The 16957-nt window shown below is 40.8% G+C and overlaps 1 protein-coding gene across 1 annotated transcript; it reads right to left on the minus strand.

Moving 5' to 3' along the window:
- Nucleotides 1-3615: 3615 nt before the first annotated feature.
- Nucleotides 3616-16957, minus strand: TM2D1 (TM2 domain containing 1). The gene is made up of 6 exons (XM_062497276.1): nt 16839-16957; nt 15498-15571; nt 12898-13006; nt 8540-8631; nt 5796-5869; nt 3616-4599 (listed from the first exon to the last, which is right to left on the minus strand). The coding sequence occupies exons 1-6, from the start codon at nt 16955-16957 to the stop codon at nt 4489-4491; spliced, it is 579 nt and encodes a 192-aa protein (XP_062353260.1). The 3' UTR covers nt 3616-4488.

Consider the following 16957-nt stretch of genomic DNA (forward strand, 5'->3'; position numbering starts at 1 on the left):
ACAAAAAAGCAACAAAAAGCAGCTTTAAGGTGGCAAAAAGTTGGGATACATAGGATGCCATGGAATTTATCAAACACCATTAGCCATTCACACTGTCTGTGCTGAGGTTCCCCCACAGAATGTGATTTTCTCTTATAATTCCATAATTCCCAGAGATTAGGAAGGTTCTCTGGGTATCACAGATGGATTGAGAGGAAGAAAGTGGGAAGAGTCTTGATCATATTTCAGTCTAGCAAAACACTTAAGCATATGCCTAAAGTTAAGCTATTTTTTTCTCCTTGGATTCAGGCAGAAGATGCAAACAGAACAATCTCTTATATTTCACTTTTTGGCAGACACTGATGCTGAACCCAGAACAAGGTAGCTGGTTAGAAAGCATGATTTAAACGAATTTAAATGGTGCATTTTTTTAAAGAAGCCACACAGTGACCACTTATAATAATGAAAATGGCAGAGTAGCTAGGGAGGACACTGAGTTTGAAAGTCTGTATGATGCATCACTGAAATAATCAGCAATCACACAATTAGCAGCAGTCCTGTGAGGCAATGGAAATGCACAGTCTCGCCTCTGGAATTTCCCCAGCTGAGTGCTTGAGCACCCAACTTTATTGTGTTTAACATCACTTTCAGCAGGAAGCAGGTTTGAAAAGTGCAGAGCCAGCAGCAGTGCAGAGATGGCCTAAACACCTAATGAATCTAAAAATAAATAAAAAAACCCTCAAAAACACTGAGAGGAGATGGGAGCAGACAGAGCTGTGCAAGCAAATACAACTGAATATACTCCTGAGGAACAAAGGAAACAATCCTTGATGGGGTGACAACAGATGTTCTCCAAAAAAGAATTCTAAAGGAGCATTTCAAATACAAAGACCTTCCTGTGGAGCTGAGAAGTTTTACTGGCAGACGTACAGGAATATATCTTTGGAAACAAAGTAAAAGCTGACATTTAAGGTGTTATCAGGTCCTGAAAGCAGCAGTGATATCTTCATGTAATAAGTGGTGGGTGGTGGTGGAGAGGGAAACCATGAGGATAACAAAATGCTGTCACAGGAAGTGGCTGTAGCAGAGTTGTGGTTTAAATCCTGGGAGGAATAACCAATTTGTTCTGAAAAATCTGTATGAAAAGGAGCTCTCACACAAGTGAGAGATGCACAGGTTAACCCAGCTGAAGGAATGCAGCCCAGAGACATTTGTGAGTGCAGTCAGCACACTGAAGTGCCACCACTTTGGCACTGTGGGTGCATTTGTGGAGTGCTCAAAGCTGGATGTTTCTCCCAACTACGGCACCTTCCAGTCATTTGAGCACATTGCAGCAAATCTTAAATTGGTCATTAAAAAAAAAAAAAAAGAGGGAGGGTAGGGGGAGGGGGGAAATAGGACAGCTTGTAGAGTCATTTTTGAAATGACTGAACTGCACTGGTAGTTTGGGAAGATCTGGACTTAATGCCTGGCCTGGATCTGCAGCATCTTCAGTGAACAGTTTAATCTGTGTCTTAAAAGGCTGGGCACCTCAAACTCTTGTTTTAAACTCTGGCCTTTACATGTTCTTTATTTTTACAGATACAGATTAATACTTCTCTGCCTTGTTGGAACATTGAAAGGATTCCTGACTATCTGCAAGGCCAGCAGATATCAATTTTATCTGGGAATGAGGCAGGAGGACGACATACTACATTGTCTAATTATTTTCATTGCTTTGCAACTGTTTTGGGGAAAACAAGCCCGAGAGAAGATTATTCCAGTGCAATCAGAACTACAGAAAGATGGACAACTTGATTGACAGGAGAAGGCTAAAGCAGGCAGCAACACAAAAAATCATCATTGGACAGACATTTTGATAAATATTACTGCAGCCAATTTATTATTAACACAGTGGGACAGCTTTACATCTTGCATCACACTTTTCACAGCCCTTATGGTAAACATGCCATATCTGACAATTACAAGATGAAAACAAAGACCTCACTAACTGTCTCCTGGCCCTGCAGCATTCTCTGCCTGCTCAGTTAACCCTCTCTCCACTTCAGCAGTGCAGCTAAAGGAGCAGATCGAAACATATTATACATATATTAACACTTATTGTGTGTTCTTATAGAGAACAACCGTGGCAGCTGCCCATGAAATTCCCAAAGATGAAGCAATCCGTGGCACTTTCCTAAAAGGCTTCCCAGACATGGGAGAACATCATGGCTCAGGTGGGAAGCTGTCAGGACAAGACAGAGGATCAAGGGGAATCCCTTCTGAAGGGACAGGAGTGACCCGTGGCTGTGTCCAGGCTGCGGTGACAGAGTGGGGCAGCTCCAGTGTGAGCAGCCCTGGATCCCAACCCTACTCCAGCAGGGAAAGATCCCACAGCAGGGAAGGATCCCACAGCAGGACAGGAAGGATCCCACCGCAAGGAAGGAAGGATCCCAAAGAAGGGAAGAATCCCAGAGCAGGGAAGGATCCCACGGCAGCTCTGATTTCCTGGACTGGCTGACACACCTTCTCTTCCTACTCAAACACTGCAGCTTGGACCAGCAGCATTTTCTCTCTGCTAGCTGTCTGGCTTCTGGGATTAGCAATCTCATGGACCTCAGAACAAAAAATGTATTTTCATCTAATTCACAACAAACAGCTCCAGGATTTTTTTACAGCTAACAAAGCACAACCTGGATTGCTGAAATCACCAAGTCAAGCCCTCTGCTACTTGTACACCTGGAGACACATTTTAGAATGGAATCTTGTGTGATAAGTTGCCCAAGGCTATTTTTTTATCATAACATCCATGACATCTTCCAATTTCCACAACTTCGTTATCAGCTTCAGGGTTGGAAAAACAAAAAGCAGACAAGTCACAGGATGATCTTAGGCAGGAGATTTCATTTGATTCAAACATCTATTTTTCCATTCACTTCCTGTCTGTTTTTCAAAGTATTTCAGGGAACAAAACTGATGAGCACAAAGAGCATTCAGTGAGAGAGAGCAAAGGGAGAGAGAACAAATATCAGGCAAGGGGATGGAGCTGACAGAGTGTTCTTGTCTCTTTGAACCCACAAGGAAAATGCATGGCAGGAAGGATTCCAAAACCACATCTTTCTTGCGTGAAGGAAAGAATTAATGTTAAGCACAAAGTATTCCTTGTGGTTTATTCTCATTACATGACACGTCAGGTTATGCTGATTTGGGGGAAAAACAGGATTTCTTTACAAAGCTTTCTGTGCACTGGGCTTAACGTGGGTTAAAAAGAGCCTGAACCCCACAAATTGTGCGTTCATGAATCCACTTAGGAATCTCATTTTTGGGAATTCCCTTAAAAATACAGTTTGTGAATATTTTAACAACAGGTTGAACGTTTCACCTGAAAAACAAAAAAAATAGCCCAAATTTCTGTAGAAAAAAAAGTACACTCACGTTCCTATGGCATGCCTTTCTCCTTCAGTTTGTGTCAGTTTTCATTAGAAGGTGAAGAGAATGCTTAAAATTGGTCAAATAACATGAAGATTTTGTTGGCATGTTTTCTGTCTGTGTGTACATACTTTTCCTGAAAGGAACATCCAGTGAAATCCTGGTTGTCCAAAAGACTTTGATCAAACAGCTCTGAAAGATGCTGAATTTATTGCACTGAAACACAACTGACCCAAAATAAGCCTTTTAAGGGCTTTAGTAGTACAAAGAATTCACCCTTTTGACACTCTGTAGGTGTAAAACACACATACCAATTTATTCTCAGGAAAAAATAAAGGTATTTATTTCACTATGGATGGTTGTAGGAGAGGAAAGAAAAATTCAAAACAAGCAGAACAATTATTTCCTTTTCTAACCTCAGGGCACCCCAACATCCAACCTCCTTTTTTGTGATGTGTCCTCTACAGTTCTATTGTTTATGCATTCATATTTCTACTGTTGATAAGCACTTGACTAAATTCTGCAACTTAACCAAAATTTACAGAAATAATTGTTTCAACTAACAGAACTTCACAGGCTACACCAGCCTAAGATTTAGGGGTCTTCAGATTTTAACAGGATGGGAAAAAAGGCAGTTTGTGTGGCTGGGGATAGTCAAGTTAATTTCCAATCTGCTACATGGACAGACCCCCAAGTATAATCCTGGCCCATCCATGTTAAAACTCTTAGCAATTTCAATGGAATAAATATCAGCATGTTTATTATGAACCTCTCTCTCTGCAGCTGTGTGTAACACTCTAAATGATACAGACACAACATCAGTGCAAATTGCAACAGTCTGCACGTTTCACAGATGATGTAACTTAGCAACAAACCCTCTGCTCCCAGAATCAGAGCAGTCCCAAAGTTCCACCTTTGAGGTAAACTTGTTCACGTGAGGAACTTTCACATTTTATCATCTTTGTTCACCATGCATTTAATATTCTGTTCTGACCAGGGGTGATCAGTAAATCCTCGGGAATTCCAGTGAACCACTGGATCCAGCTGTAAAAACAAGCTGCACCTATGGATTTGTGCCACTCCCTGCCAGAGTTAGGGGTATTAGGGATAGGTCTGCATTTTCCTGAAGGTTGCATTGGTGATGGTGAGCCGGGTGAGCCTGGCCCCATAATAATCGATGATGTAACTGGAGCCGTCGGAAGGGCCAACGATCTGCAACAGAAAAAAAAGGAACCAAGACTTTTCAATATGAAGTGAAATATATACTTTGTGCTAATGTCTCAATTACTGCTAATTTTCCCATCATAAAATTAGTCATGCTTAATTAGTCAAACAGAAACTAGATTTATTTTGAAGTTATGCTGCAGTTTAACTGTTTTAGCGAGCGCTGTCTCAGAAGGAACATTTCCCCTGGGCTTCTAATCAACCAAATTACACAGCCAGGCACTGGGACTCGCCTAATCCGATGAGGATTTGAGGCACAAAACCAGCCTAACAAATGAGTGGGCTCCAAACCACTTTTCCTGAACAAAGGAGGGTCGGCAGCAGAGAATTAGGCTGATGACAAGTGTCTTTGAAATACTGAACAGGTAAGGAATGAAGAGGAGCAGGAAAGATCATGGAGTTTTTGTCCTGGAAGTGCTAAATTGATGTGGAGTCACCAGGGAGATCAACAAGGAGAGGTGAAAGATACTCTCAACTAGATCTGTAAGTGCTCTGAGGCAAGATCACTGCGAGAGCACAGAAAGGAATTTGAGAATGCACACAAAAGACAGATACAAAGTGCACAATTTTAAAATATTTTCCTACAAACCCATAGAAACAACTCCCATATCCACAATGGATTTTGAGTTCATCACAGCGATTTGCAATTCATGCTAAATGGCTGTGCTGTTGAATAAAACAATTTGGCAATTTCATGATGTCACAAGATGTCACTCCAGCTGGGGATTTAACCCTCCCAAATCCCTCAGTCACAGCTCTCAGCTGATTTCTGAATTTGGAGGAGAGGTGGAAAATGGAAGTGGCAATGTCTTCTTTCATCAGTATAAGGCAAAGGCAAACACAGAACCTGAGGATTCTGGGAACAGCAGGACATCCCATGCTGAGTCCAACACTCTGCCTCACATACAGAGGTTCTGACCATTGAATTTGTGGTGCTATAGCTCCCAAGCTATTAATTGTCAGTATTTATAGATGGCTAATCTAAGTTTTAATTCCAAAAGCAAATATATTGATATTTTGTGTCTATATTCTACAACATCAATCTACAAACAGAGCCAAAATAAACACCTTGATTTTTCAATATCCAATGGTTCTTAAGGCCAAAATGCTAACAAAGTGGCAGTAATCAAATCAAAGCTCTAAAAACCACAGATTTGCATCTCGTTTTGAAAGCCCTGACTTACCTGCATTGAAATAAGTATGAAATCAATTAGACTCCCAATTCCACAAAACCCTACAGTGCAGAACTTTAACAAACCTAAAAAAGAAAAGAAAAATTTAATGTAGCTTTAAGCAATCCCTGGGATTTCATCACTGGTGGCAATCACATCCACTGTCCCCTCATCCCACAAAATGTGTGTGTTTATATATACACACCTCTCTAGAAGCAGACCTAAAATTAAACTCCTTTAATTATTAGGGACAAAACCAAACCACATATTCATATTTCTACATCCTGAACACACTTCAGAGATTTTAAATATTAACTTTTTTTTTTAACATGCAATATTCTGAAACAAGGAAAGGCAAAATTTGATAATCAGGTTCCTGAAATATTTCACTGAGGCACAGACAGGAAAATCCCAAACTTGAGCTGCAAAATTTACTTATATATATTAATAGAAAGAAACTTTCTACCACCTCATGAGTTGCAGCACATATTGATTTGATTTTCAGAACACGCAACTCTGGAAAACAATCCTTTGTATAAAGTTTTGTATTTTTGCTGAAATAGGAATTTCTTTAGAATATAAATTAAAAATATATAAACTCCTCTTTTTAACTGGCATTCAAAAATGTTGTTTTTTATACAAATAAATGAAAGATTAATAGAAAATAGATGGGAATAGCAACTGACAGATGAGTGTTTTATTGGAAGTTATCCTGCAAGGCAGACTTCATTTGGAAAATGCCTTCAGAAAGAAGAGGCTGGCTTAAAATTTATTTTTTTTTTTTTTAGTATCAATAGTTCCCTGTACAATGAATGCAATCCAGAGAGAACTATATATATATGATGAGTATTGTTTCAGGGAAAGGTTTTGGTTACTTCCCTCTCTCCAAAGCACCAATGTGTCCCACAAAGCACCTCCTCTCCCCCAGGACTGTTTATGGGGCTGCCTATGGGGCAGAGGAGGGGAGGAACTGCAGCCTCTCTACAGGAAGAGCATCCCACTGCCTGGATTTATCTCTCATGGAAGGAAAGTCCCTGTGCACCCTTCCCTGTGAGGCCCTGGAACAGGTGCCCAGAGAAGCTGTGGCTGCCCCTGGATCCCTGGAAGTGTCCAGGTTAGATGAGGCTCTGCACAACCTGATCCAGTGGAGGTGTCCCTGCCACTGGAACATGCCAGCTGGGATTTTAGGAACCCAGCAGATTTCTTACACTGCTACAGCTCCACTTTACTTAAGGAATTGGATGGAGGAGAACTGTTTCTGAACCTGGCATTTGTTTCTGGAGTACAGGGTAAAGTTGTTTTTTTTTTATTCTTCCTCATGTGTCTCCCTACAAGCAGATCACACTGAGAAAATAAACTGCTCTAAAGCACAGAGGATAAAATAGTGTTGTTCTACAGTAATAACTCCTGGTTTGGTTCACAGTGTGTGGGAGAGGAAAAGGTTGCCTTCCTGGTTTCTTCATACTCAATAGCTTGTTTGTATTTGTGTGCTCTTTAAACAAAAGAGAAGGGAAAAAAAATAAACCAAAGAACATTTATGGTCTCCATTACACTTGCAAAAAAGATTTCAACGCTATTAACCTTTCTTAACCATTTTTTGCCAAGGGACAGATGACCTAAGAAATCCCTAATCAGCCACTGTAAAGGAATCCAATGGGTTGATTTTTATTCTTTTATACTCTTATCTTTTGCCTTCTTTACCTTTCAAAAGATTGAAAATTTGGCTTTGGAAGAGTTTAATTTTAAATATTAACTTTGGCTGCTGGCGACAGTATAATCCAGTAGGGTTAAAGCATTAGCCATAAAGAGCTTCTACAAAAGAATTAAGAATTTATGAATCCATATTACCACAATATATTAAAAATAATTACTGCAAATTATTATTTCAAACCCCGTGGTACAATTAAATAATGCACCTTATTGACTGCTTTCAAAAATGTATCTTTTTGTGACACAGGTGGACAAAGTAAGTGCTAATTATAGAATCTCAGGGATAAAAGACATGGATGCTAATAGAGAAGGACAGATAATGTCATTGAAAAGAGTTGGCATTTAATGGGCAGAAACTCAGAATTTCTGGCTGAAGTGACAGCATCACATACAGCTTTTTCCACATCATTGCTCCATCCTATCTATACTTAAATTCACTCCCTTTGTCCAGCTCAGAAACAAGGCCAGTGAAGGCAGTTCTGTAATAATAAGGTATTTCCATTACTTCAAAACCAGTGGTACCATCATCCTGGGAATGAGTCCTAAAAACCAGAGAGAGTTCATATTAGAAGTTCCAGCTTCTGCAGAATTGTTATTAATACCAGGAGCTATCTTGAAGGTGTTCATTTGCCAGAATAAATTCCATCTCCCAAAATACCAGGTTTACTGTAAAATTTGTCTGCTTTTTTCCTGGTGAAGTCAAGTCTCATTTAAGGCTGGCACGTGAGGCAAAGCCACTTGTGCTACAGTGTCTCACAAAAAAAGCCGTGGTAAAACATCAGTGCAAAGCAAAACTTCGAGTAGCAACAACCACATTTGCTTATCAGGATTTTATCTGCTGGACACTACATCTCCATTTGTCACCACTCCAACAGAAGAGCAGGCTGAGGATAATGCAGCATTTTATCTCACTTGGCCATGAAGCAAGGATCTAGTTTTAAATATTTAAACTGTGACTGTCAGCCTTCATTACTCAAAATACTAGTATACACATACAAGTCAGTCATAAGATTTACCTCAAAATAAAAATTCAGGAATAAACTTACCTAATGCAGGATATCCTAGATAAAATCTATCTGCTCCCAACCATCCAAGAAATAAGGACAGAGCCACTGCCACTTTGTAGGAGTATCCATTTCTGCCAAAAGAAACAAGCAATGTAGATAATGACTGCAAAATAAATCCACTCATACTTTTTACTGTTGAAGTGGTGACTCATTTTCCTGCTGCTCTGGTTTTTAAAAAAAAACCAACAGACTTGTTATTTATCTTCAATTAATGGCCATGGAATTGGTAATGTTAAGCTTTCAAACTGGGAATGCATCCTCCATAAAGGAACCTCAGCTGCTGCAACTCAAGTGTACTCTTGCAGAATACAGATTATTCTGAAACTAAATGATGATTTCTTGTCAAGGCATAATTCAGTTGCTGATCCATCCCCAGCTTCACAGAGCACTTCCTAAGAGTTCAGCCCTACTGAGAGAAGCCCAGGAAGGCAGGAGGTGTGTGAATACTGTCTGCAGGCATTAGTCTCACACGCAGCCAAATGGAGAGGAACAGGACAGGCAGGTGAGATGTCAGCAGAGACAGTAATTGCCTCGAGATCTGAAGGAGAAATGAACCATGGCCACAGGCCGGAGAAGCTGCAGGAAGGATTCAACAAAAAGACTAAGTCATGGATTCACTCATTACACTGTAAATGGCACAAAGTCACAATGAAAAGAACTGTTGACAGTACAAAGATGCACGGGGGTAGAGAGGCAATCTCAAGTTAAGCTTCCCATGGCTAGTCACACAAAATAAACAGATAGAACAGACTTTTTCAGATTTATCCTAATTGGAACCATTCTTGCCAACAGCTGGAGCGATGCAGCCACCAAACCACCTGTTAGTGCAGGCCCTGCTGGAGAACTTTGCACTAACAGGGGAGCTGAAAACATATCGCTCTCAACGCTGGAATTGCTGCCTCGGCAAACAGCGAGCTCCTGAACAGCAAACCCACATGTAATTAGAACTGAAAAATATTCAGTAATTCACTGTTTTGATACATGCACTACTACGTGCCAGCAATTATTTAACAGGACCAAATTAAACTCCTGGTTGACAGTTGAATAAAACAGTCTCAAAAAGACAGCAGCTGACAAAAGTCCAAGCACTTTTATTATGTATTTTCAATGCCAAGTAGAGACCTACCTTTTTTTGCTTATTATCAAAATTTACTGACTTTAAAACCTAAAGGCAACATTAAGTGATTAAATCACGACTCTTACCTCAGTATTTGTTACTTGGTGTTTATTAGCAACACAGAACACACAGGGCATTCCTGGAACCTAATGTAACACAAATTATCATATTTAGAACTGTCTTGTTTCCACTGTACGGAACACTAATGGGTTTATTTAAAACTTGATGTAAACTGTTGGAAATTGTTTATCAACTACAAAGTGTCAACAGCCCTCCAAGGACACTAAAGCATAAAAAAAGCTGTTACATAAAAAATGGGAACACAGTTTAATTTTGCTCCTGATCACAACTAGTAATAAACTGGGCCCTTGCCTATGCACTGAGATGCTTCTGAAAGCACAACAGTTTCTGCAAACTCAACATCAAACTGACAGGCCGAAGAAATCCACTATGAAGGGGAAGCATGAGAACACCATAACAAACAAGGCTGCATCCAATCTGGTGTTTCCTTTGCCTTACTGCTTCAGATAAAAAACATGCACAAAGAGTAAACCAGTGAATAGGAAAATGACACATCCAGGGCATCTGAAGGAATTTCTACAATTGGGTAAAAAGATGCAATTTCTTGTCAGTTCCTCTTTTGATTTCCTCTTGCTCCTCAGCCTCATCCAACCTTTATTTTTTCTGCATGCATTTCTCCCAGCTGCCATGTCAAAAACTTTTCCTCCCAGCTCTTCCACAGCAGTTGACAAGAGCAGGTGCTGCTGTAGGTTGCTCTTTCAGGATCTCTTGGCTCTGCTCAAAGACCTGTCCACACTGAATCCCATGAATTCCACAGAGAATTGTTCCATGGCCTCCTTCCCTGGAATGGCAACACTTGAACAATGGACATTTCAGTTCTGCAGCATCAGGGCCTGCACATATTAAGTAAAATATATGACAGAAGCCAATCCTGTATTCTGGAACTTGGCCAAAAAATAAGATTGAACTCCAAAATACTAGATCAAAGCCAAACCTAAGCAATCTTGATTCCCAGTACTTCTTTGGTGGAACAACCTTACAAGCTTTTCCTTAACTTATTACTAGGGCAACTGAATTTGAACACATCCACTCACACAGACATGTCACATCTCTTGGTCTTGTTCTAAAATTACTGGACCCCAGAATTTAGCCAAAACTAAATTACAGTTTTGGCTAAGGACAGCTTGCTGATTTGTCCTTCATAAGAGCTGGGGATAGAGATTCACCTGCTGTCCCCATGCTGGGACAATCCTGCCGTGGTAAGATGCCTTCTCAAAATAATTTTCTGACAAAAATTATGTGCAGTTATTTCTACAGTTACAGTTTCTACCAAAATTCAGTACAACGCTGGAAAATCTCCAAAAAGCAGTAGAAAAGGCAGGGCTATTGTTGTAATAGTAAGCTGAAGATTCCTGCTTAAAACAATATTTCTAACACCTAGGTAACATTCAAAGTGCCTCATAAAAGGTCTGTCAGTGAATAGACCACTTTTTAAATAAGTGTACAGATGAACGATGGTGATATTAATCTTGCTGACATTTTTTACTGGTTTTAGGACATTATGAAGGACATGCTTGTGTAACTCTATGTTCAAGTTGTATTTTACTGGAACTTTCAGTCTAAAAAGGGTTCTCTTCCCTTTCTGCCACACCAGCAGTTGTGGGACTAGAAAAGTCACAGCAAATTCTTTTGGCAGTGTAACCATTGATTATTCATTATAAATAACAGTCATACTCAAGTAACAAATGCTGTAAGAAGAATGACATTTCTCTGCCTACAGACCTGGATTTTAATAAATAAATGTAAAGAAAAGCTACCTTTAAAAAATGTTTCTAGAAAATATAAAAAACCAAAAATATATGTATACAAAAAAACTTCCAAACATTAAGAATTACCATCTAAACTAAAGAGGAAACAATTTCATTAAACTAGTATAGCTCATCTCCTCAGCCCCCATCACAGATGGGACTGAAACACAATTGTTTCTGGACAAAAATGTGACTGACGTCTACTTTGCTGGCATTTAAATTTGATTAGATGTAATAATATGTTTTCTGCAGTTTGCTGAGCTTTGACTGCTGAAAAGACTAAAACAGAGAAAATATTTATGAAACTAAGAGGCAGGGTTGTACTTCTGAATTAGGCAAATTACTGAGCAGCAAGTAGCACATCAGAATTATTTGCCCACTAGAGTGATAGGGAGTACCCAGTATTACTGGAGTTTTTATTTCCAAAGATTCCAGTAGGACAAAAGAGAAAGGTTCCAGTGTGAATCCCAGAAAAAAAGAGGAAACAAATGGTAGTGACAGGTGCTGGCTGATCATTAGCACTGGCCAGTTGGAACATTTATTGGTATCCAGAGCTCTCCATCACTCACAATGTGCTTCAGAAAAACAAGGTCCATCATTCACGTACCAGAAACAGGCTCTTAAAAGACACGGTGAATTGGATTAATCACGAAAGCTGTTTCAAAATAGGGAACAGTTTCTCTTAGAGATTTTGGGGGGAACTGCAGAGATCCTGAAGCTCCCCTGAAATTCATGCATAACAGAACTTCAGCTGTAGACACACTTTAAACTGGCATGAAGCACTGAGCAGCACAGCCCTGTCCAGCCCTCCTTTGTCCCCTCCGTTTTATCCTTGAGTCACCCTCATCCCTGCGCTGGCACGAGCGCTTGAAGCCACTGGACTGTGACTCAAACTGGGGAACTGATCCAAGGCAGCTCAAACCCAGAGCAGCTCCCTGATGTCCTGGGGTCTGTCAGGGGAGGGGAGGGAGGGTGTCCCCAACAGCTCCTTCCAGAAATTGTGCTGATTTTAAGTACGCATGAAATGTGGCCTCAGCATTTGGAGGAAAATTTTGCCAAGCTGAAGTACGAAGTAAAGCAAAGGTAAAAGAATAAGGTAAAGCAAAGACACAAAAATAATTAAACAACAAAAAGAACGTACAGACAGAAGATTTTCCTGGTCTAGTGGAAAGTGTCCCTGGCCATGGCATGGGGATGGAATGAGATGGGCTTTAAGGTCCCTCCCAACCCAACCCTTGCCCTGACCCTGTGTTGCATCCTCATTGTGTTTCTTAGAGGATTAACTACTGGGGAAAAATGTGCATGGTTCTGTTTTACTTCTATTTTCCTTCTGCCAACACATCATACAATTTTGGACAAACTTCAGTTTTTCAAAACCAAAGAGTACTCACACATTGCGACACTCAACAGGCTTGTAAAATCCAACTTCATGTCCTGTAAAGACTTTCTCTATGCCAAGGTGATCTCTGCAAGTAATATTTGGTGCTGGCAGACATTGCACTGAGGACAAAAAATTATTTGATATTAAGCAGTAACTGACACTCAGAGCTTTTCCCACAACACACAGGTGAAACAAGTTAAGTTCTACTGTGCAACAGTCTTGATATAAAGCACAGCTCACACACAATTACTCTTTCAAAATAATTTTTAAGCCAGGCCTACCACTAACTTCTAGTTTATCCTTGCTATATTTTAAGCAAAATATACAAACCTAATTGCTGCCCCAATTCTGCTGCAATTTCCATTCTGCCTTCAATATGAGTCAATGAGAACTCTGAAGCTGACACACAGAAAACATTTTCATCATGGGAACAGACAAATATTGGAACAAGTTGCCCAGAGAAGTCATGCCATCACCATCCCTGAAGGTTTTCAAGGTCTGACTGCACAAAGCCCTGAGCAACCTGGCTGGAATTCAGTGCCAACACTGCCTTGAGCAGGAGGCTGGACCATTCAACTTCCTGAGGGGTCTTCCTATACAAATGATTCCATTATTCTTGACTCTTAGGGGAATCAAAGTGGAAACCACAGCAGAAAGTCACACCTGATAAGTTTGCAATATATTACCAGAATATTAGTCACTCTCCAATGTTGTAGTGTGTTGTTTTAAAGGAAAAAAATTCAGTCCTTTACCCACTTTCTATCAGCTTTCAGTACTTGTGAGTCCTGTTGGCTAATTCCAACAAAACTGCAAGTCGGGTTTAGCATTCTTTCCAGATTTTCCAGTAATGAACACCGGCAAGAGATGGATTTTTTTAATGTCTATCCATATTGTATAGGGACAAAAAAGTAAAGTAAGATTTGAGTTACGTGTGGCCTTAACTGCTATAAAATCTTACATGGGTTTTTATACCCCACCCCTGGAAGCCTCCAAGGCCAGGCTGGACAGGGCTTGGAGTAGCCTGGGATAGTGGAAGTTGTCTCTGCCCATGGCAGAGGGTGAAATGAGATGATTTTTAAAGTCCTTTCCAACCCAAAGCATTCCATGATGCTACTGATCAATGTGCCTCATCTAAGGCAACTACAAAAGTATAGTTTATTTCTTGTAAAGTAAATAAAGAAGTTTTTTTCCATTATTCGAACAAACCCAGCACAATTAAAATATATTGATGCAGGAAAGGCCATAGTTTTCTTCTCAGTGTCATACCAAAGACTCCAAACCTTCTACTCAATGACACCACTTTGATGCTTTGAATTAAATCCCTGTTTGTCTGAGTGAGGGATCACAGAAAGCAGCCAGAAATTGTAGTGCTTCAAGCATGATCCAGAAATTAACTTTGCATTTCTTAGGTAATACTGAAAAAAATAAGCAATTCAAATACTGCCAGGACAATCTAAAAACTGGTGTGTCTCTGTGTGTGTGTAAAAATGCTACATAAAAGAAATAACATTAATTAATTCAGCAACTTGTCTACTCAGAGCTTATCTCCTGTTCAAAAGTGCAGTGTATTAAATACAATCACATGGTAATTAGTTAAACAACTGATAATCTTGAATTATGATCAATCTCAGGCTATGCAGTATTTTTCTGGTCTCTGGCTGCCCATTTATAGTCAGGGACACAATGTCAAAGTGATGGAAAGAACTGAAAATAATTTTTAAAAGGATCCATTGTGCCAAGTATTTACATCCAGTGTCTGAAATTATTTGGAAAAACCTTCACTATCCCAGAAGAAAATCATTCTGCACTAACAGGAAGCAAAATATGAAAGACAACAGGCACACACATGAATTTTGTGGACTCCTCGTCCTCAGAAGTGTCCAAGGACAGCGTGGACAGGCTTGTAGCACAATGGGATAATGGAAGGTGTTCCTGCCCATGGCAGGGTGTGACACTGCATGAGGTTTAAGGTCCCTTCCAATCCAAACTATTGTGTAATTCCACGATTTTAAAACAGGGGTGCACATAAAACAAACTTGCTGTGCTATCAAACCCAGACCATTTATTTCAACGCCTGGGAAAATCAAAGAAGTTAAACATAGGTAGGAAACGAAGTAATCAATTTATTAATTTTTCTGTTGTACTCTGAAGTATGTCAGAATTGAACATCAAATAAATGTGCTTTCAAAACTGAGCCTCATGCACCAAAACCTGGTGATGATTGAAGGCACTACGTTGCCTTAAGAAAAAAACCCTTAAAAATTAGAAGATTTTGAAGCCTCTTCTGTCACACGTCAATTCTTTTAATAATTATATGCAAAATCAGTATGGCAGGAATGGTTTGTTTTAATCACAGTAGTGCAGGACACAGCCTAAAGGGTGTAACATACATTGAAGAGATTTACCAGAAACCTCACTTACAAAACTACCAATCAGAGACAGCGTATTTATTCATTTTTAGTAAAGCACCCAAACCACACAAGTGTTTTGGGCTTTCAGACTAATGATATTACTAATCCCACCTCTTATAAAGCTCATCAAGTAGATACACAAATTGAACACTTCCTTGAAAAACTGTAGTTAATCAATATATAAGTTAGAAATCCTTACCATATGCTGTGTGATTTGTGCAATTCATTGGTTCTTGTGTGCTATTGTCTATTTTAGGCTCATCACACATATATGTTCAGGTAATTGAGGAAAACAGTTTTTATATCAAACACTACAACAGGTTTAACAGTAATTTATTCCACTCTCTTTAAACCCCGAGGATTTAAGATGCACCTTGATGTTGGTGCCTACCCATCCCCCAAAAGAGGAGCAGCACATTACCATGCAGCAAATCTGCTAATCCAATTTAATACACCAATATATCGCATAAGCCCCACGTTTAATTAGTGCTGCAGTCAGCAGTACCTAAAGGAACCACAATATTTATCAGTCACAGCCTCTGTATTTGGAGGCAACAAGGTAGCACACGGCTCATCGGGTCTTGTTCCCTTATTTAAATACCACAGTGCCTTGAAACTGAGGCATTTGGTTGAGAAAATTTAATCTATAGGAACACACAAATCTCAATGAACGCATAAAAATGAGCATCTGAAACGCCAGGAATTTGGTGCAGGAACAAACTGAGCAGGAGCTGACTTCCAGAGAGGTCTCAACTCCCACAGCCAAGTAAAGCAGGAGATGAAGCAAGCTTTTCCAAGATTTGCTTTCCTGACACTTTTGATCATCAAAAACTGTCAGCTGCCATCAACCAACATGTTCTGGGGAGGGCAAGAGGTGCCTTGGAGAGCCAGGAGCCTCACACCTCCTGCTCCTTGGAGCTGTGCAGGGCACAGAAACATATTATTTTCTGATAAAATGGCAAAGTCTCCACATCTCACTCCTGCAAATAAGAAATAAAGCAGAACGGTGGCAGAGCGGGCGCTCTCATCCCATGGCAATCTCTTTAAAGGACACCCCAAGCGTGCGCTGGGGCACGCACAGTACCACCAGAAATCACAAAATTAATTAGGTGGGATCATCGAATCCAACCTGTGACAGATGCCCACCTTGTCACCCAGATGAGAGCATTGAATGCCACAGCCACAGTTCTTTGAACAGCTCCAGGGATGGGGACACCGCCAAATCCCTGGGCAGCCCCTTCCAATGTCTAATCACCCTCTTTGTGAAGAAATTCCTCCTGATGCCCAGCCTGAACATCCCCTGGCGCAGCTTGAGGCCCTGTCCTCAATTCCCGCACCCCGAGAAGCCCTGTCCCGTTCCTGCCAGCCGAGACCCCCTCGGGGCTCCCAACCTGAGGCTTTCCACGACCTCCCGGCCCTGCCCGGCACCTCACGGTCCCCACCGCCCCTTCCCCTCCCCACACGCGGTGCTCCCCCCCTCACACCGGGCCCATCGCCACCACACCCGCCCCCAACCGGACCCCAGCCCCGCTCAGGATATTGCCCCAGCCGCAGCTCCTCGCACTTGAGCGGCGGTTCCGAGCCCACGGCTCCCTCCAGAGCTGCGAACCAGAGGAAAAGCAAGACCAGCGCCTCAGCCGCACCGCTGCAGGCGGCCAT

The sequence above is a fragment of the Cinclus cinclus genome, chromosome 8 (assembly GCF_963662255.1).
Source record: "Cinclus cinclus chromosome 8, bCinCin1.1, whole genome shotgun sequence".
In the NCBI taxonomy this organism is placed as follows: domain Eukaryota; kingdom Metazoa; phylum Chordata; class Aves; order Passeriformes; family Cinclidae; genus Cinclus; species Cinclus cinclus.

Bases quoted from the DNA above. Each gene is read 5' to 3' on its own strand.
- TM2D1 (XM_062497276.1), bottom strand. From the start codon at position 16,957: ATGGCCGCCTGCAGCGGTGCGGCTGAGGCGCTGGTCTTGCTTTTCCTC. The intron at 13,007-15,497 runs GTAAGGATTTCT...TTTTGTCCTCAG, and splicing joins CACAAATCACACAGCATATG to TGCAATGTCTGCCAGCACCA. The intron at 5,870-8,539 runs GTAAGTTTATTC...TTTCTTTTTTAG, and splicing joins TCTAGGATATCCTGCATTAG to GTTTGTTAAAGTTCTGCACT.